The sequence below is a fragment of the Lepidochelys kempii genome, chromosome 3, assembly GCF_965140285.1.
Source record: "Lepidochelys kempii isolate rLepKem1 chromosome 3, rLepKem1.hap1, whole genome shotgun sequence".
Taxonomy (NCBI): Eukaryota; Metazoa; Chordata; order Testudines; family Cheloniidae; genus Lepidochelys; species Lepidochelys kempii.
The window spans coordinates 120,198,425-120,220,464 of record NC_136382.1 but is presented as its reverse complement, the minus strand read 5'-3'; the positions used below and the strand labels follow the sequence as shown (position 1 = coordinate 120,220,464).

The following is a 22,040-nucleotide window of genomic DNA, read 5'->3' as shown; positions in this document are numbered from 1 at the left end:
CTCTAAACACCACAATTTATTTGGATACTTAATACCCCCGAGGAGTCGGCTTGTGACTAAACTCTCTTGAACTACTGCCAATAAAGCCAGATCAGTTTCTTCGATTATCACTTTTTTTGGCGCAATGAAGCATTTAAATAGAATTAATTTTTGCCATCCATTTTCACAAATAGCACTTGTGTCTCCCACTTAAAGATTCAATTAAGTGGATTTTTTTGGCATGGTTTTTCATGTTCAAAAGTAGAGAAATTCTCAGATTTTATATTATATTTGAAATATTTAGATAGGAAAAATGTCAGACAAAGAAAAGTTATAGAATTTCTAAAAGTAACAGAATCATTGTTATGAACATTCATTAGCTACTGTACAGAGATCATAGGACTTTTATATAAAGGACTTAGTCTGAATAATGATCACTGTAGTTTGTGTCTTTGTGCACACATATATATATATATATACATATACACAATGCATGTATCCGTGCATGCCACTCAGATTTTAAACGATGTGCGCCCGTAATTCTAAGGTGAGAACTGAGCCAACAGTGTTTGAGTTGCCCCAAGTTTAATAGCATTTTGTTAATGGTTTCTACTCTTAAATTAGATTAGGCTATGTAAATAGACAGATTGCTATTGAATATATGCTTTGTGAACATATATTTCAGCTGGATAACCATGCTCAGAACTAAATCTTAGAAATTTAAAAAGTGAATGAAAACGGTTAATGATTGTCTCTGGGATTATTTAAATATATAGTTGTTTTATGATTCAAAGTTGAATGAAAAGTTTTTGATCCTATTCCAATGTCCAAATGTAGAGTGGTGGGCACTCTACATATGCTTAAATAGATAGAAATTAAATGCAGGAGGGCAAATAGCAGGATCTATATTAAAATTTTCAGGAAGGTTATTTAAAGATGACCTGCAAAAGGAAAATCTTGGGTTTGTGCACTTGGTTTTTCACACTTTTTTATGATGTATAATAAAGGCTTAACCAATGGGTAGGGTGCGGTCAATTTAGATATTTTTTCTGCTGATTTACATTAGAAATATCAGTAGTGTAAAATCTTGTTTTCTATGATTTTGCTGGAGTTGACATTGGAGAGCTAAAGAACTGGTGTGGGATTTTCTTACCCTAAAGTTAAGGGTAAGGATGTTGATCCTTTAACAATGAGATCTTTTCTCACAACTGTTTGGCACATGTTTGAGTTAAGCAGGTATTAATGAAAACAAACAAAAACCTAGAATTTCTAAAATTTGTGATTAAAACTCCCTCTCTCAACTGCGCAGGGTTTATTTTACAGGTAATTATGAAGACATCATCCTAGTTCATCATATCATCCATCACCATCAAGGGATTTATAAAGTATTCCAGGAAAAACAGGATAGATAAGACAGGAATTTGTAACAAACTTTTTTAGGGAAAAAAAATGAAACCACCACATACTTTCAAGTCTTCTGTATATATCATACAAGATCATAAACCTAATCTTTTTCCATGGCAGGTCATCTTTTGAAAGCAAAAATCCAAGAGCTATAAATGCTTTAAACAAGTTTGGAAATCAAGCTAATCCTGATACTTAGTTTTAACTCTAAGGTGCCACTAGTACTCCTTTTCTTTTTGCGAATACAGACTAACATGGCTGCTATTCTGATACATATTTCTCTTTGCTATTCTTTCGAATATATGAAAAAAACTGTTCTTTAAATTCTCTTGCAAATGAATCTTCTTTGTCAGGATTTCATATTTTTGATTAAATAATTTTGCAAATGAACCTATTTGTTTACACATTTACACTTCTAGTTACTATTTGTTACCTTCATACAGTAGTTTCATGCTCTTTAAAAATAAAATGGCAATTTCTGTTATACTCCCAGAATTTTACCTACCAACATAGTGTTTCCATGGAGAAGGCCTTACCTTGAGGATTCATTCCTTCTGTTTTTAATCAGTTCTTTCAGAATTCTGAGTACAAAACAAAATTACTCAAACAATTTTAAATAGTGAGTGCAGATACTGGTTTATTTTATTGTGCAGGTTTGAATCTTAATATTTCTAGAACAGTTTTCTTTAACCTAAGGGCTAATTTACATACAGAATTATGTTCTTTGTCCTCTGTCCTGCAAGCACTTATGTATGTGCTTAACAGTCCCATTGGGTTCAGAGGGAAAACTCATGTATATACATTTAAGCACATAAAAGTGTTTCTAGAATCAGGGCCTGAATGGGAGCATTTTCAGGGTAGTAAACTTTGGAACTTACCAAGGTTTATCATTTTTATGTGGTCTGACCAAGAATTTTGCCTCATATAATAGTTAGCATACTAAAGTTTTAGAGTCCAATCCTGCAGTCCTTACCTGAACCTGAGTAGTTCCAATGAAGTCAGTATAAGTTTAACTGTTCCCTAGGGGTGTTCCACCCCTGCTCTGCCCAAGGCCCCCCCACTCCATCTCCCCCCCAAGGCCCCGACCTCGCACTGCTTCTTCCCGCCCAACTCCGCCATCTCCCCCGAGGCCCCACACTCATTCTGCCTCTTCCCGCCCCTGCTCTGCCCCCTCCCTGACGCCACTGCTGGCTGCTCTACACCCTCCTTCAAGTCCCTCCATGAGCCACCAAAGAGCTGTGGCTGGTGGGTGCTGAGTACCCACTATTTTTTTCCATGGGTGCTCCAACCCCAGAGCATCCAAGAAGTTGGTGCCTATGGTTACCACGCTGCGGTGGTATTTGGTTTACTGCAGTTACATTCTGTAGGTTACACGTATCCTACAGGAATTAAGTACAGTTAATCAGGTATCACAGTGTGATAACTAGGTAAATGTTGACTGGTCATTGTAAACTGTTCTATGTACTCCTATATTAGTAATAGTACATTAATATTAGGACAACACCCAAAGGCCTCAAATCACAACTGGGAACCTGTTTGGCTCAGCATGAAATGATTTTTCCAAAGAAAGATTTCTGTGTTATTAGGTTTGTCCACCCTGATGTATCGGAATTTTGACAAATGGTTAAAATGACTCAGCATGACCAGTATAGAGGCTGAACAGGGTTCTGCATTTGCCAGTCACTTGGTTCTTTGGAGAAATGAGATCCAAGCAGTGCCAGACAACATTAGTTGTTTGGGGGGTTTTGTTTTTTTTTAAAAAGCCCATTTTCAGAACTCCTTCAGGTGATGCTCCTCTCCCCCCACGCTCACATTAGCCCCTCTCTTTCTGAGTTACCTGCTCCACATGGGGCTGAAGGTCATCAGGGCTCTGCTGTTTCTCCAGCTTTCTCTTCTGTTACCCAGGGGGCCAGTGTGGAGGTCTGCAGATCTCCTGTGCGAGAGGGTATCAAGTCCAGAGATGAATTTTAGAGCATTATTACACTCTGACTCCTGGTGATCAGGGGCTGTGAAGGTATTTCTGGGCCCTTCTGTTTTCCTGATTACTACTCAGTTACTGCATCTTCTGCCCCCAACCAGTCAGTCAGTCATTCATCCCCGCATGGCAGCTGCATTAGGGTTCTTGCGTCTGCTACCCACATGTGCTATTAACAACTGCTAGGGCTGCTGCTGAGTCTCCTTCCTGGAGGATTAAGAGCAACTCATCCTGAGGAATTTTGTGGAGGGTTTTAGCCCAGCTCTTTGGGAATTGAGGGGGACAGGAAGGGATTGAACTAACCCCCTTGCTCTACCCTCTGCTGTTACTGTCAAATGCTGTTGAGTCTTTAGTTCAATAGTAGAGTTTGCTAAAGAGACAAATGTGTAGAGCAAACATTTTTCTTGTCTTAGATATTTTAAAATCCTTTTGTTACTGAACCTTGATCTTTTTATCTTGATTCTAGGGTATTACTGCCACAGCTGCATTACCAGAGAATGGTTCATCGCTGGCCTTACGAGCCTTGGGGTGGGGTTCACTGTATGCCTGGTGTGGAGTTGGGCTGATCAGTTTTGCCATCTGGAAGGCTTTGGGAGTTCACAGTGTGAGTACACGCATCATTTCCTCACAAATTGTGATCTAGGTATGGAATGTCTTTCATGGGTCCTCCATACCACTTGAGCTCTACAGAGTGCTGAGGGAGAATGGCTGCTCAGTGGCCTCTGTGCACCGGAAAGCGGGGGCTTCATACTATCGACAAATAGGCTCTTTTGGAAGGGGCTGTTGTGGGTGATGTGGGAGAGGAACGATTCACACCATACTTATATGAACCAGTATTCTAGAGCCTTCACATAGGGCCACTATTCCAGCTGTAAGACTAGAATAGTAGCCACAATTTTTCTCTGTGTTGGGGGTGTGAATTCCAAGTTATCCCTTGCTTAGCTCCCCATACAGTCTGAGTTTTGCCTTTAGCACAATCTGTTTATTTTCAGCAGCCTTCAGCCATGAAGTGTCCAAGTTTTGCATTAGTACTTCAGCAACATAAGAGCCATCTGTTTTTATTTCAGATATCAATTTCCTCACTGGTGTGTTTCTGTAGAGAGTAAGGGGACAGTGGATGGAGGTTTCATGTGAAATAGAAGGAGGGGGAATCTTGTGATGTCATCAGTCAGGACCAAGGAGCTAGGGAAACATCCTTACACCGCAAGGAGTTCAAGTTATCTTCACACAGAGATGCTTATGCTCCAGTGCCACATAGTATTGAATATGAACAGTAAAGATCATACAAGCATTTAGTTTTGTCCCTGATAGTGACCCATGCTCCTTGCTGCAGAGGGAGGCGAAAAACCCTTAGGGTCTCTGCAAATCTGACCTGGGGGGAATCTGCCATCAGGGCTCCCTGTGACTGCAGATTTGGTGGAGCTGTCTGCTTCCCAAGCTGGAATGTTAATGAGTAGATTATGTTCTTGGCTACTTGAACAAACTACATAAATCTCCATAGCCAGCAAGAACTTCCCTCTTAGTTCCCAAAATGAAAAAAACCTAAGCATACTCCAGCCTGATATTTTCCTTCTTAAGCAACACCCCTATCTCTACACCTTCCTCTGGCCCCACTGTGAATTACCTCATAACCCTTCTCCTAGTAAGTCATGTGTCATGGTCCTACTTCCCCTGGCATTTTTCCTAGCAGAACATTTGGCCCCAAAATGTAGTGTTCTGCACACACACACACACTCACAATATTCTTAATAGGAACAAGTGAAGGGAGGCAGAGCTTTCAGTTAGGACATGAGACAAATGCAAAGCAATCTTGTTTAAACTCAAACACTTTATCAGGCTGCAGGGGGTACAATGTAGGAAAGAGGATGGGGACACCCAGTTATCTCCTTTACATGCTGAGCTCCAGAATGTCACTCAGCAGCCAAAATGGTGCTTTCCACAGTATATTGCTGATTCTTATTTCCATTCAGTCAGAGCACTTCAGGTGGTGCCAAAGGATGGCACGATTTGTCTCTAGTCAGTAATTTCTGATAATTCTGTTTTATTGAGCTTAGTTTGTATTTTCCTGGGAAGTACAGATCTACCCTGACACTGGCCCAATAGCCTACCTGCCCCCCACTGATGTATATTATTCTGTTAGCTTTTTAAAATCTTCAGATTTTAGAGAAATTGGCATATCCCACATCTGATAATGTGAATTAGCACTGATTATTGGGTGAGCCTCACCCACATGCTCAGGGTCTGACTGATCATCATATTTGGGGTCAGGAAGGAATTTCCCCCCAGGTCAGATTTACAGAGACCCTATGGGTTTTTTGCCTTCCTCTGCAGCAAGGGGCATGGGTCACTTGCAGGTTTGAACTAGAGTAAATTGTGGATTCTCTGTAACGTGAAGTCTTTAAATCAAGATTTGAGGACTTCAGAGGTTATGGGCCTACAAGAGGAGTGAGTGGTGAGGTTCTGTGGCCTGCAATATGTAGGAGATCAGACTAGATGATCATGATTGTGCCTTCTTGCATTAAAGTCTGAGTCTTTTGCACAATCAAAAATTGCTGTTTTATACTAACTATTGTCATGTGTTTGTTTCTCCTCTCCTGATCTTATCATGTACCTACTGAACTGATAATGTTTAAAGTCCCTACAGGTACAAAACCCAAAGTTTACTATAAATGAAAAGTTTTCTAATCAAACAAAGAATTTCCTCTGAATATAAGTAATATTTCTGAGGCAAGTCATCTTTTTGTATTGTTGCTGGTTTTTTTTGACCAGTCCTTTAACATAATACACAGAAGCAAGGGTTGAATATCAAAATAGCGTCATCTAGAGTTTAGACATTACTTCCCAGAGGTAGCTCCCAAGCGTCCTAAGAGCTATCTCTGGAAACTCACATTGCAACATTGCTGTCATTCCCTTCGTTTTAGTTTTGCGTGTGTGAGACATAAACATTTTGACCAGGAGTTGCTGATATATATTTTTTTCCTGTATCCAGGGAAACAAGTGCATGCTTTTTGGAAAGTTATCAATTGCTATCATGTGAGCAGAAGTACAGACCTACAAAATGGCCTGTTAAAAATATGTTGGCTTGTTTAACGTATAGATGTGGAATGATGAAGTACCAGGCAAAAATCAACTTTGATGGAAATGCTGTCTACTAACAGTTACTTTTAAGAGTGAACTTAAGTTCCTTTGCACATAAAACTGTTAAAGCTACAATAGCGATTATAGTTTGTACCCCGAGGTCAACATTTTCAAACCTGGGTGCCTAAGGTTAGATTCCTACATGCATACTCAGACACCTAAATAAAAAGGTACCTTCAGCTCCCATTGGCTTCATTAGTAACTGTGACACTCAGACGTTAGGGCTTATGGACTGCATTGATCTGGCCCTAGTAGCAATGTACCTGCCATAAAACTATTCTAATTTGTTCGTGCAAAAATATGTGAAGGGAAGTGATGAGTGTGTAATGCAACTTGTCTACCACATGCCTGGAAGTAAAGCCCTGCAGTGGGACTGGGATCCTGCAGGTCCCCCAGGACCTGCTGCCATAATAGCAGGAGTGGGATAAAAATGCAACAAACAATGCAGGAGTGGGTGAGAGTGGGTATTGCACTGCGGGATGGAATTGTCATTAAAAAAACTACCCCGTGCTGGGCTCTACCTGGAGGTGTAAAATTAGAAACAATGTAGGAAGTCACAATATTTAAGAGCTATTTAAGGGTTAACAGAGGTGGATGAAGGAAAGGAGACTCAGTGATACTCTTTTATAAGAGCAGTGAAACTTGAAACTTGGCAGAATTGGTATAATTAAGGGTAGAAATGATGCCAGCAGTTATTGTGATCTATTGTAGTGCACAGCTATGAAGGCAGAGGCATTTATTAGCCTGGGTTGTTATATTTATTTGTCAAACATCAAGGTTGCACTTCCGTGCAAAACAAAATCTTCCCTAGGAGACTTCTGAAGAGCAAGAGGACATTTGTCTAACAGTCACCATCTAAGGATAGTGCCATCTAACGATAGAACTGGAGAGAACATCTCTGATGTGTTTGCATTGTGCATTGCACCACAGCTACATCTGCTGGCAGGTGATAAAATAAGCACACTTAAAAAATGACATTTCACAAACATTTTAGTTTTACTTGCTGGGATTCTTTTTATATGTTTACACAAAAAGTGATTTCATACATGTTGACCTTTAGTATTTTGTGTTTTGTAGTGATTTATTTGATCAAATATTGTAGTAATGGTAGGATAGTACTAGTATTGACAGTGGTTCGTATTCCTTGAATAACTGCCAAAGAAACTTGATCATCACTTTCAGCATCTTTACTAGTTCAGTACTGTTTCTTCTGAACACGTTACCAGATGTATTGAATTGTGTGATGGGTACAGGTGTCTGTTATGGTCAGGTTTATGATCATTTAATGCATTGCATCACCTACAGAAAGTCAGAATTTAAAGTAATGAAAAAAATCTAGCACATTTACTTCTACATTTTATACTACAGCGGACCCTTGCTAGAGTGCATATCACTATAGCGTGGATTCACATATAGCGCGATCGCGGCGATGGATCCCAAATTTAAATATTTAAATTGGGATCCAGGGTAACACGGCCCCGGCTATAACGTGGTCCCCGTGTTAACGCAATACCGCGGATGGATCCCAAACCCCACGTTCTAGTGAGGGTCTGGTGTATAACTTTTCCAGTAATTTGTTTTCATTAATGTGTTTATGTGGTTCAGAAGCAGCTGCAAAGCATTTGTGGTGACGTTTCTTTACTGACTTAAGAACAACTAAAGCTAGGACCTATTATGGATTTTATATCCTTAAGCCTCCTGTAACAAGAATGTACACCACCACAACTTGTGCCTGCTGTAGGAGCAACCACAGAATTGTTATTGTCCATTTCTAATATTGCAACTGTATGCTGGTGCCCTAGTCACCAGCTGGGGACAGTCAGCCATGCCCATCCTAGGTTTTTGTCCCTTTCTTTAGGGCTCTAATTATGGAAGGAATAAAGGAAGGGAGGGAGGGAGGAAGGAAGGAAGGAAGGAAGGAATATCACAAACAGTCCGGTGGGAGGTCAAACAGGGATCCTCTGGCAGGTACCAGCTAGGACCCTTTCTAACCCGTGGGGCCTCCACAGGGCTTAGCTGCCTGCAGCCTTCTGCTCTGGTTTCCAGAGTATATCCTCTCTCCTGGTTCCCCCCTAGCCCCTCATGGAGCTCAACTCTCCTTTATATTATCTAGCTGAGAGTATGGGCCAGTCTTGAGGTGCTGACCTGGGCTGCCTTCCATATAATGATTCAAAAGAAGAGAAGCCCAAAGAAGACTGCAGGACTTCTCTGATCACAAACCACAGATAGGGTAACATCTTATCCAAGTTCTGGGACGCAGTAGTTCCAAATTTTCATAGCATTCCTTTTAACATGCAGTTAAACCTTTCTACCAATCCATCTGTTTGCAGGGGGTAGAAAGAGGTTCTTACCAAGTGGACCTTCAGAAGGGCCTGTGCCTCCTGCATTAGTCATGATGTGAAGGCCATGCCCCAGTCTGTCAGGATGATTCTTAGGCTCCCTACCCAGGAGAATACTTTCAGTAACTGTTGCCTGTGTGGTTGCAGAGCGCAAGGCCATGGCCTCCAGGTACTGGGTGGTGAACTCTCCAATTACTAAAATAAATCAACATTCACTTGAACTCAGTTCTAGGACTCCTACAAGGCCTATCCCAACCCACTCAAATGGGATGCCCACTAGTGGCTGAGGAATTAAGAGGCCCTTATGAGCCGGTCTGTGGCCCACTAATTGGAATTCTGGGCAGGATGCATAATAATCCTTGATATCTTGGTAAATGCCCTGCCAAAAGAACCAGGCCAGTATCCTTTCCCTGGTTTTGTCCACCCCCAGGTGGCTGGCCCAAGGTATATCATAAGCTAGTTTTAACACCTGGTTCCAGTATGGCCTGGGAACTGAGTTCTACGGGCGCCAGTCTGTTTGTCTTGGGACACCTTTATCCGGTGATCCCCCTCTAGTTCAAACAGGGAGTCCTGAACAGGGTCAACCAGTACCCCATTTGCCCTAGTTGGTCACCATATAATAGTCTGAACACTGTATCCTCCCTATGTCCCTAAATGAAGTTGTCTCCCTGGTTCAAGCCTGGCAGGTCTTCCCCTGCAGTTTGGGTCTGCCTGTTCTGGTAGGTGAACCCCAGGGGAGCCCAAATTACACTGCACTCCAGTGCCCTTCCCTGATCTCTTCCCCTTGGCCCCGAGGGCTTCTCTTCTGGCTTGACGCCATTCCTAGTGTGACTTGGGCCTTACATCAAACAACATAAGGTCAGAAAAGGGGAGGACTTCCTCTAGACTGTAGTCCCCCTGGGCACCAAGAGTGGGTTCTGATCCTGATTTAATCACTGCCTTCAAAAGACTGGCTACAGGGTCCCAGTCTCAGCCTAACACCACCGTAGGCTAGGGCAGATACTGAACCGCAGCCATACTAAAGTCAACTTCTTGGGCCCCCATGGTCAATCTAACACTGAGTGTGGAGTAAAGCAAGACATCTCCTGGAACGCAGCCACATACACCCATTCTGCACCCCGTAGAGCTCCAGAAGCTACAAACTGCTCCTGTACAAATGTCTGTCCCAAGCCAGAATCCAGCACTGTGGTTCCCTCTATTGTGATTGGCACACCATACCCCTTCAGGCCAAGGGGTTCCTCCATGAATTATAAAGCACAGGCATGGGTCTAGTCATGCTGCATCTAGGGACTGTCTTTATAACCATGGCCTTCCTGACCCCAGGTAAAGCAAGTTAGGAGACATCCCCCAACCCTTTTATTTCATCAGTACCCCTCTACTACTGGCTCTTTACCTGTCATCCCTGGTGTGCTTGTCAGGCTTGGCCCCAGGGCCAATCCCTTGGGAGAGCACAAACGTATCCCACAGTCTACTGATGCTCTGCTTGAAGGGGGTCTTGCAGCCTGTGCCCATCCTCTTATAGACTGAGGCAGTGGAATTGGGATTCTTGGGCTTTTTTGTCAGTTGTCTAATTTTGCCTCCAGAAAGTGTTCTACGAGGTGGATTGCCTCTTCTACACGTATGAGCAGGACGCCTTGGGTCTGGACAGCAGGCTCTGGCAGAACTGTTCTAAGGTACCATCTCCACTATTTCCATGAGGGAGTGATCCTCTGTATTTAACCAACAAGTGCTAAAACCGTGGCACCACTGCACTATCACCCTAAAGTGGAAGTCTGGGGAAAACAGTTTCTGTCTAAATCGCTGGTGATCCCCTTCTTCATTGAGCTGTAAGTGACCTAATATGGCAGCCTTGAACGTCCCATAATCTTTTGCTGCAGACACACCTAGAACCCAGTACTATACCTGTGCCTCTCCAGTTCGATAGGGTGCTATCTGAGTGGCCCAAGCTTTCCAGGGCCATAGTGGGTATTTACTACTCTGCAGTTAAAAACCCGTGGCTGGCCCATGCCAGCTGACTTAGGCTCATGGGGCTCAGCCTAACGGGCTGTTAATTGCAGTGTATATATTCAGGCTCAGGCTGGAGCTCGAGCTCTAGGACTCTGTAAAGTGGGAGGGTCCCGGGGTTTGGGCTGCAGCCAGAGCCCAAACATATACACGACAATTAAACACCCCCTTATCCCAGCTCTTTACCCCGACTCAGCTGGCACAGGCCAGCTGTGGGTGTCTAATTGTGGGTGTCTAATATCATGATAGGTCTTAGCCACCCACTCAAAGGTTTCTAGGAAGGCCACCAGGTCATCATCTGGTCCCATCTTAGTGAGGGCTCCTCCCTCCCACATTGGCAGCCATGGCCCTGCACCAACCTGTGGAGCCTGGGGGTCCCAATGCAGACGTTTGCGTACGAATGGCTGCTGGTCCTCCTGCTGGTTCTCCTCTCTTTGTAACTGCTGCTGTAACTGTTGCTGTGCTAGGATCAGTTGCAGCTCCTAGTGTTGCTGCTCTCCCATCCATTTCCCCAGAATTTCAGGATCCATGTTTCTCCCTGGTCAGTAGCAAGCTATGCCCATGTTCTCCACCAGTGTACACTCTAGCTATAGGTTGGTGATAGACTTGTCAGCCACACCCAGTTTAGGTGTCTGTCACTTTCTTCAGAGCTCTGTTTGTTGGCTTCACAAAGAGTGTAAAAAGTAACACAAACAACACCTTGGTTAGGAGGTTCAGACAGGGGTCATCTGGCCTCTAGTAGCTGCCAGGTAGGGCCCTTTCCAACTCCAGGGGCCTCTACAGCTACTGCAGCCTCCTGCTCTGGTTACCAGAGTGTATCGTCTCTCTTGGTTCCCCTCTCGGAGCTGAGTTCTCCCTTATATTGTCCTGCTGAGCATATGGGCCAATCATAGATTCATAGATACTAAGGTCAGAAGGGACCATTATGATCATCTAGTCTGACCTCCTGCACAACGCAGGCCACAGAATCTCACCCACCCACTCCTGCGATAAACCTCACCTATGTCTAAACCGTGGTTTAAAGACTTCAAGGAACAGAGAATCCTCCAACAAGTGCCCCATGCTACAGAGGAAGGCGAAAAACCTCCAGTGCCTCTTCCAACCTGCCCTGGAGGAAAATTCCTTCCCGACTCCAAATATGGCGATCAGCTAAACCCTGAGCATATGGGCAAGATTCACCAGCCAGATACTACAGAAAATTCTTTCCTGGGTAACTCAGATCCCACCCCATCTAACATCCCATCACAGGCCATTAGGCCTATTTACCATGAATATTTAAAGATCAATTAATTACCAAAATCATGTTATCCCGTGAGATGCTGATCGGCTGTATCACCTGATTCAGAGCACCTGTTTGCTGGGCTTCTCTATGGTGCAGGGTTGTCTGCTCCCTGTCCCCCAATCCTGCCTCTGGGCTGTTAAAGGGCCAGATCAGGGTTTGGATCAGGCGCCAGGTGCGAAAGCATTGCAACTGAAGATCATCTTTCTCAAGGTTAAATATATATTTTGCAGAATAGTGCAGAGAAAAAACTGTATTCTGCCTTAAAACAATTTAATTTCCACCTACTTCCATGCTCAAAAAACAGTCAGAACACAGCATTCCTGTAAGTTTCATCAGAAATTTTTAGATGAAGTGTTTTTTTCATTAGAAAATGCTTGTTTATCAAAACCTAAACTTTTTGTGAGAAAGGGTCAATTTAGATGAATTTCCTGTTTCAACATTTTTAAGGGGAAAAAAAACAGATTTGAACTTGTCATAATGTTGCGTTTTGACATTTTCTAAATAAAAACTTAATTTTTTGAGTTCTAAATGACTTTCTTAATTACATTTATAGTAAAAAAAAGTTCAAAATTGAAACTAAACATTTTGAAATTGAGATGAACTGTTTTGATTGACTTGAACTGAACATTTTTTTTTAGTTTGCAAAAGTTTTAGAGATTTTTTTCATCCTGATTCAGGATGGGAAATTTTTTTGAAATCTCAAATATTTTAATGGGACAGGAAAATCTCACAGCTCTCTAAATGGCAGTGTTCTCCCGCTCTGCAATTAGTTCACCCACCACACACAATTTTTATTGTTTGTAAGCCATCTTCCAAATCTATATCTGAAATTAACTCTAATATGTATTATACTTCTATGTTAGTTCAAGGTAACAAAGGCATTTGGGGAGTAAGACAGTGTAGTACCTTAAACTAGTCCTGATCCAGCAAAGCTCCTAAGCAGTGTCCGTAATTTTAAGCATACCAGTAATTTCATTAAACTCACATTGGACCTTAGTCCACTTCTTTCCATGTCTATAAACCTGCAGTGACATACCTGGATATCCTGGGTGGGGGATAACTGCTGACAAAACGTATAACTGATTTTCTTTTTTAAACTAGTTTTCTAACTAAAAATCATCTAAATTTTTAAAATTTATTTAAAAGGATTCTGGGCTCAGTTCTGTTCTTGGCTGCATTAGAGTAAATGCCATTAAAGACAATGGGAATTGTGTCCATGTAACGGAGGGTAAAATTTAGCTTGCTGTCAGGATACTTTATCATTACTATGATGACTTATTGTTCTTAGTAGACGCTTGAAACAGAAACTTAGTACTTTACAGAATGCGGCCAAATTCTACAGTTTTATTTCTTTGGCATTACCTCATATTATAACCCTTCAATTAAACTAAGTTATAGTATACTAATTAAAAAAATGGTAAAAACCTAAGCTGATTTGTTAGAACTAATATGACTTGCCAAACACATCCGACCAATCTTTTTGTTTTCCTCTCCTTTGTCTGTATAAATTATAAGCATTTGGGAGCAGAAACTTGTTTTCTTACATGTCCGTGTAGCACTGTGGTTCTCAATCTATTTACCATTGTGGATCACTTCCAATACTCCGTATATGGCCCGGAGGATGTGACATGAGCCGCAGCTGTGTGCTGATTGAGCCACAAGCACCCATGGGCCACAGGTTGAGAACCTCTGGATAGCGTCATGCACACCACATAGCTCCTAGCTCTGTTTAAAGTCTGATATAGACAGGGACCTGTTTTGAAGAGGAAATAATTTCTTCTCATTTTGAAGAGGTCTTCCAGGACCCATCGTTCCAGCCAAGCATGCTACTTACTCCATTCTTCTTGCTCCTGCTGCCCTGGAAAGCTTGCTTGACTCACGAAGTCTGACTCCCATGTGGCAGACTGCCAGGCTGTCCCATTTAAACTTCCTCTTTTCTGTACTCAACATAAATACTTAACCAGAAATCTTCATATTGTCACAATTGAGTAGAATCATTATGTTCTAGCAGAGATTATTACATCAAAAGAGAGCTCTGTCACATAAGAGTCCTTTTGTCTTAAGTCAACATATGGAGCAAAGAACATTTTTATATGTAATTGTAAGCTAATTCCAAGCACCATCACAAATCAGTTATTCTAAGTGAACATATGTGATGACGACAACTTTTCTATTAACTTTAATTCTAGTTTCCTTACAATTATAATAGCTACAATATGTCAATAGCACAAAACACTTGAAAAATGTGTAATAGTTTAGCAGTTTTGCAGCAGTTATGGTTGAGTTGTGATTACATATTTTAAACTAGAGGTAATAAGCAATATATTTTTGTTTTAATTAAGCATGCAGCTGTAGCATTTGGCAACTATCGAAACATACCTTTGAATGCCTATTTTCTACCACCAGCTGATTATGATTCTTCTTCTAAAGCCAGAAAAATGCCCCCAGCATTTGTAGAGCTGAAATGTACAATTAACAGTCAAGATAAACTGAGTCATAAAAGTCCTTTTGCTTGTGCTGCCTTCAATAAATCAGTTTTTTATCACCTCAGAAATAGAGATGTTCTCTTTCTCTTAGGAAAAAGGCAAGGATGATTTGTGAAGGATATTTGTGGTGTCTTTTTTTTCTTGTTGCTTACACATCTGTTGTATGGGAAGCAGGGAAAATTCTGGGGAAGAATCACATGGTAATTCATGACTAATGTAGTTATTAACTAGAGTTTGTCATCTTTGTGACAACTTCTAACACACTCTTCTGTTTTCATTTATCTTAACCTTTAAAAAATGTTAACAGTACAAACACTGTTAACACTGCACAGCTTGTACATACAGCTAAAATAATTAAAACACAAAAGACGTGCATGCCATTGTTTGTTCGTGAGGGCACTGCCACAGATTTGCTGTGTGGCCTTGGGTAGGTGATTTAACCTCTGTATCTCCATTTAACCATCTGTAGAACCGCAATAATATTTTCCCTCTTTAGGGGGTCAGGTGTTTGGTTTAATTCTAGAAGACCTCCTTGAAAAGTACATGTAAGTACAAAGTAAAAGTAGCACTAAATATGGATAAACTTCAAAAAGGAAATAAATACAAAGAGACAGGATCTCAAAGAAAGCATCCCTTTGGCATTCATAAGGCTACATCTACACTACAAGCTAAGGGTGTGATTCTCCTGTACACATAGTCGCGCCAGCTTGCTGAGAGGTACCACAGGTATAAATAGAAGCGTAGCCGCAGCAGCACTGGTAGTAGCAGCAGGGGCAGCCACACTGCTATTCATACTCATGCTAGTTCGCTGAGAACTAGCATGAGTATGTGTACACGAGCAGGGGAAACACACCCCAAGCTCATAGTGTAGATGTAGACTAAATTGTACTAAGATTTATAGATCTGAACCAAGCACAAGCATGTCTTAATGATAAGGGCTGAATTTTGATGATAAATAAACAATTGCTGTTATCAAAGCAGTGAATTACTTAGAATCATGAAATCGATTTCTTCTTTTTTAGTTTTGTTTTTTTTTAATCCTCACTGAGGTTAAATTGATACCATTTCTTTTCTCTGATCATGTTTCCGGATGAAGTACACAACAACATACATGACTACTATTTATTCCTTTCCTTTTTGTTGTTGCTATTTTATGTTCAGATAACGTAATTCAAATCTTCCCACTTTTTCTCTGATCTAGTTTTCTTAACATAAAGCAATTTATTTAATCTTTATCTTTATAGTAGTATTACCTTATATAATTTTAAAAAATAAGGTGGGTTATTGATATAGTTTAGCAATTCACCATCTTTCTTTTTACACTCAGGATTTTGCTACGGTGCTTAAGCTGCCTGGTTAGAATTTATGTTGAGAGGCGTTGTCAGCTTCATATATGTATTGCTAGTACTGCTCCCAAGAAGTAAAAGAATGGCCCATAAACTTCCGCCATACATCTTCCAAATAATAAAGCACAACAGGACGTTTGCTGAAGGAATGAGGTCTGAATCCTATTCTGATTGATTTTATTGGGGCTGTAATCTCTGCCATTGACAGCAGAAGCAGCTGTAGCAAAGGGAAGTAGGTTAGGAATAGAGGAAGGTGGTGATAGGATTACATATTGAAATTAAGTCTCTTTAGGAATTTTATGACTATAATGTCCTCTGAAGAGGTTTCTAGCTGTGTTACCAATGATTGAAGACAAAAGAGGTAGTACAAAATAGCAATCAGCTGTTTGTGTAGCAGCTCCACATTCAGTTGCTTCTCTTAGGATTTGGGCCTTATGTCTGATCCTGCCTGCTCAGATACATACTTGTCTTACCAAAAATTTGAATAAGATGTGTCTGAAACATGCAAAATATCATAATGCTAAAGCTTAGCTCCATGGAAGCCTATTGTCATCTTAATGGAACATGGGAAAACTATGCCTGTCTTCTGCTTGTTGGTCAAAAACCCCCAAATGCTCTGTTGTTTAACTAAAAGTGCCAAGTCTTCACGCATCTCATAGGATATGTCTACACTACCTGCTGCATCGGCGGGCAGCAATCGATCCAATGGGGGTCGATTTATCACATCTAGTCTAGAAGAGAGCACTCTCCCGTCGACTCCTGTACTCCACCACTGCGAGAGGTGCAGGCAGAGTCGACGGGGGAGCGGCAGCAGTCGACTCACCCAAGTGAAGACACAGCGGTGAGTAGATCTAAGTACGTCGACTTCAGCTATGTTATTCATGTAGCTGAAGTTGCGTAACTTAGATCAAATCTTTTACCCCCCCAGTGTAGACCAGGGCGCATATATATATATATATATCCTGGATCTATTGGGTGAAATTCACCTTTCTGTAAGAGGGTCAGCACAGGGTTTATCCAACACTGAAATGAGAAGGTGGGATTTAAGTGGTGCAGATGCCGTGTGCTGACCCAGTACATAGGAGTGAATTACACATGTAAATTATACACTCCCCAGGTATAAATTATTGTGTATAAATAGAGAAAAAAACAGTGACATGAGTCTTTTTGGGAGCTGTCTGGCTATATGTGACTTTTACACATTTTTCATTTAACTCAAAGACCCAGACTGCAGCGCTCAAGGACTACAATTGCATGACACTCATCCTCCGATTTTGGGTCCATTAACCAATATGTTTTATGTGTCTGTATATTTAGATTGTTTTGTTTGATTATGAAATTAAGAATATTATCAATAGCATAAGGAATCAAGTGTGATTCAGTAACAATGACTACTATTGGCACCATGAACCTATTTTCATATTTGGTCATTTAGCACAGCAGTTCTCAAACTTTGGGTCATGACCCCTTTTAAATGGGGTTGCCAGGGCTGACGTAGAATTGCTGGGGCCTGGGACCAAAGCCCAAGCCCAAGCCCCACCACCCGGGACCTTCAGCTCTGGATGTCGGGGTTCAGGTTACAGGCCCTCTGCATGGGGCTGAAGCCCTTGGGCTTTGACTCCTTCCCCACCACAGGGCGGCAGGGCTCAGGCTTTGGTCCTCCCTCCCGAGGTCATGTAGTAATTTTTGTTGTCAGAAGGGGGTCATGGTTCAATGAAGTTTGAGAACCCCGATTTAGCATTTGGATGTATTTTTAAGACAGCCATGATGGAAAATTAGACTCCATTTGTGAGAGAACACATTGGAGTGGAAATTGCTTATACAAAATGGAGTAAAGTTCTACGCAAAATATAGTATGTCTGTCAGTGAAGTAAAAGGTATGTCACTACTTCTCAGCCATGGCATGCAAGCCTCATACCATATTAAGCTGCAACACTCAGAGTATTTGGAGTAAAATTCCTTTTGCTTCCTGATTTAAGCACCATTGAAATCAATGGGAGTTTTACCATTGACTAAAACTGAAGTCAGATTGGTGCAGAAAGACTGACATTTTGCAGTTGCATGTATTGTTTGCTTCAAGGAAATAATATGTACCTTCCAGATTTAAGTCTCTGATCTTTTTGTTTTAGAAAAAACAAGATAGACGTTTCTAGGATTTTAAGATAAAATTTTCTTTGATTTCTCTGAACCTGAGAAAGGAATAACTTTATAAACAAATTAAAAATTCATATATCTACACTTAAAAAAAAGAAAAGAAAAAAAAGAAATTTCTCTCTTTTGGCATTGCTCAGAGTTAGATCTCTGATCTCTCTTCTGATTTAAAATAATCTCCAAAATCATCCTTTGCTATCAATATAAGGAAGTATAACTTTACATTCTCTAACTCATATCTATTAATAGAGGCCTTACTGTGACTGTAGATGTATAAATACAAACATCCAGACTAAAACTACCAATGCTACTACAAGAAGTTAAATAATATACCTACAAAGATTCATCCAGCCAGAACAAGGCTTCTAAATTTTTTTGTGGTGTATGTTATCTACCCTCTCATTCAAAATTGCATGGACTCTCTCTCATTTGCATAATATCCTGTGGCAACAATACCAATTGTTTACATGGAAAAGTAATGTTAGAAGTGTCTTTATGTATTTGCATCTGTTAGTGTGATATACCAGCTGGAAGAAGGAGACGTAGAATCATCTGACCACCCAGCTCTCTGCAGTGCACCAGTACAATTTGAGAAAGAAGCAGGATGGATTGATTTAAATCAGAGTAATTTTAAATCACTGCTTTTAATCATTTAAATCAGCAAGCAGGAAATCTTCAATTTTAAGCTTGTTCCGCATTTATATTTTTTAGTTATTTTCCTAAAGAAAGATTGAATTTCATTGGTTGGTAACTGTTAAAACATGTTGATTTGCAACTAAATATAACCTTTACACTAAATTTGGTACTTCTTTTTGCCAACCAGGAGGATACACTATATCTGTACATATTGATTTAAGGAGTTATATAACTTAACTTACATTTGTTCAGATTCTTAATTTTTTTACATTTTATGTTAGAAAATGGTGAATGATGAACTTTTTATTTACTAGAATTAATGTTTTTACTTGTGATTTGTGTCAAGCTGAATTTGGATAGCAATTCAAATTCAACAAAAATGCACAAAAACAGCACTTATAGTTTTTTAAATTAAATCTACTTTAAATGTGCTGAATACGTAAGAATTTTTTTATCAAAAAGTGCATCAAATATGTTTTGTATTTAAAACTGATTTATTAAACAAAGGAAGTTCTACTATCTGTAGTCAGTGAATTAAAGTGATGGTTTCTGGTCACCATGTCTTTCATCTCACACCTAGTTTTTATACATAGTCTGGAAGAGGAAAACAAGCTTTTCTGGTTTTTCAACTGCCAGTTGGTTTCTTGACTTTGAATGTACTATTCATTAAACTGAACTATTTGAATAAAATGAAATGAAGAAAACATTCTTTTTGCACCTGCAAAAGAGGCTGGTTTAGTGTTTCAGCAAACTCTATGCAGGTGTTTGGCAGTGACTTCCACCAGTTAAGTGGTTTGACTTTCTTTAAAACTTAGCAGCAAACATGTATGACTTGATATTTTTTGTATTTAAGTGATTTTAATAGATTATAACTTTAGGCCTTAACATATGTTGTAAATTTCATATTTAATTTTAAATAGGTTTGTGTTTAATAGATGAATCTGTATTTAATTTAAATTTTTAAAAATCCATTTTTTAAAAAATCATAGATTTTTATCTACGCTGGATAGAAGATAAAAATCTAATCTTTTCAAGCTCTTCTATTGGTAAATGTTGTTAAACATTGATTTCTCCATATACACACATTTTAATTGTTAATCTAAATTTACAGATAGGCAAAGTAAAAAAAATGAATTAGGCTTGTGAATGAACAATAAAAACAGGTATGATTTTTTGATTTGAGGATATTTACTTGGTATATTTTGACATGCGATGTTGATAGTGTTTTAATGGTTTATAACTTTTTGAATCTCAATATCTACTGTCATTTAATAATGCAAATAGAGAAAAATAAAAAAAATGCTTGAAATAAGCATCGATATTATCCATCAAAATTATTTAAAAAAAATAATTGAATTCTGCCAAGCCTAAAGATAGAGTGGCTTTGAGGAAAAGGGTATCCTTTTTAAAGCCAGCACAGCTTCATTTTCATTGGGATTCCCTTTACAAAATAAATTTTCCTCCCTCTTCATAAATTTTAATTTTTAAAAGAAATATGTGAAAATAATATAAAGTATGGTACATCTATATTAATTTATGATTATGTACACAATATGGCTGAGATTCTGGAAACACTCATGCTTAACTTTATGCACTGTGAGTTCAATTGATTTCAGTGAGACTGCTCATTGCATAAAGTTAAGCACACATGCAAGTCTTTGCAGGATCAGTGCGCACTATGGCATTATACCGTCCTAAAGGTTAGAATTCTCTGTTTCTCTGCATAAGCCTTAAATACACAATCCAGAAGACAGGTTAATAAACATTCCTATGACAATACAGAGTAGAATAGTTAAGATGAAGTGTGATATGCTGCCTAGACTGACCTTTTAGATGCTATTTTCTTACACCTGTAATTTTTGAATAATTAGGGAAGATTTATGGTAGTTTTCCAATCCAGCATGAGAGCTGAGATTTTGAAAAAGGGCATTTTTTCTATGCTCATTTTAGAGGTCATTTTGCACATTGGCATAAAATCACCGACAATGAGTGTTCCACTTTACCTAGAAAATCAGAGAATTACCTTGAGCTAGCAGGCTGTCCACTCCGCTCTTAGAATATTTGGAGGGGCTGCATGCTCCTCACTTTCTAAGAATAACTCACTATTTCTGTATGCTCACCAAGATCTGCATTTGCTAACTGGTATGACAGCAATAATTTTGAGATTTGGGGAAAGGCAGTAAGAATAACAACCCTCTGTGATTCTCTTAACAAATCCAAAGCCTCTGAATTCAGTATAGGGCCACCTTTCTCATCTGTTTGTCATATAAAATTGAGTAAGGATGATTAGAATATAAGACATATGCATACTGTATTCTGCTCCCAGTCACTATTCCATTTCAGAGTATCTAACCTCGTTTGACATGGAAGATAATGTAAGCAATTTTAACTGGCACAAGTACTAAAATAGAAAACTAATAATCCTCAGAATCCGGGTTGCCTATTATGAATGTCAAACATTAAAGAGAACATTCCTTTGAAAAACTTTCACTCTAGGATTCATAAAGACGCTCCAACCCCACCCTCTTTCCATTCATTTTAATATGAACGGACCCATAAGTGCTCTCTGTAATAGTACGATCCCCATTTTTGTGTGACATTCTGACAATAATGTACATTAAAAAGACATTATTTAATAGAAGATGCTTTTAGGTCCCTTCTTTTTCTCCTGAGGTGGGATCATTAGGTTAAGATAAAAAAAAAGTTATCCGTAGCTATTAGAGATTATTTAATGCAGTAAGGTAGATGAGACCCTTTTAGAAAGAAGCCTGACAGTCAGAGGTGGAACAGTCACTGCAATTTATTTGGTAAGAAAAAACAGCCTCAGGTTCTGCAGTATCTACGATAAAAAAATAAAGTTCCATTGAATGAAATTCACTTCAGAGAGCTGCCTCCAGGAACTAAGCATGCTGGGATGTTAAATCAGGGAATGTGGTACACGTTCTTCACATAAGGTTAGGTTTAGAACAGGGGCGGGCAAACTTTTTGGCCTGAGGGCCACATCGAGTTTCCAAAATTGTTTAGAGTGCCGGTTAGGGGAGGCTGTGCCTCCCCAAACAGTCACGAGTGGCCTGGCCCCCGCCCCCATCTGACCTCCCCTGCTTCTCACCCCCTGACGGCCCCCCCCGGGACTCCTATCCCATCCACCCCGCCCTGCTCCCTGTCCCCTGACCACCCCTGGAGCCCCCATCCCTGACTGCCCCCCGCCGCCCCATCGAACCCCTCCTCTCATTCCTGACTGCCCCCCGGGACTCCTGCCACATCCAACCACCCCTTCTCCCTGTCCCCTGACTGACCCCG

The 22,040-nt window shown here is 40.3% G+C and overlaps 1 protein-coding gene across 4 annotated transcripts in view; it reads left to right on the top strand.

Moving 5' to 3' along the window:
• Positions 1-22,040, top strand: part of TMEM242 (transmembrane protein 242) — a 45,258-nt gene that overhangs the window by 8,195 nt on the left and 15,023 nt on the right. For 2 of the 4 annotated variants that reach the window (XM_073337751.1, XM_073337753.1), the window contains exon 3: positions 3,825-3,962. In XM_073337751.1, the coding sequence (XP_073193852.1) occupies positions 3,825-3,962 (138 nt within the window). Of the gene's footprint in view, positions 1-3,824; positions 3,963-15,103; positions 15,153-18,618; positions 18,790-22,040 lie in introns of those variants that run through there. The other 2 variants (XM_073337755.1, XM_073337754.2) reach the window with 2 other exon arrangements.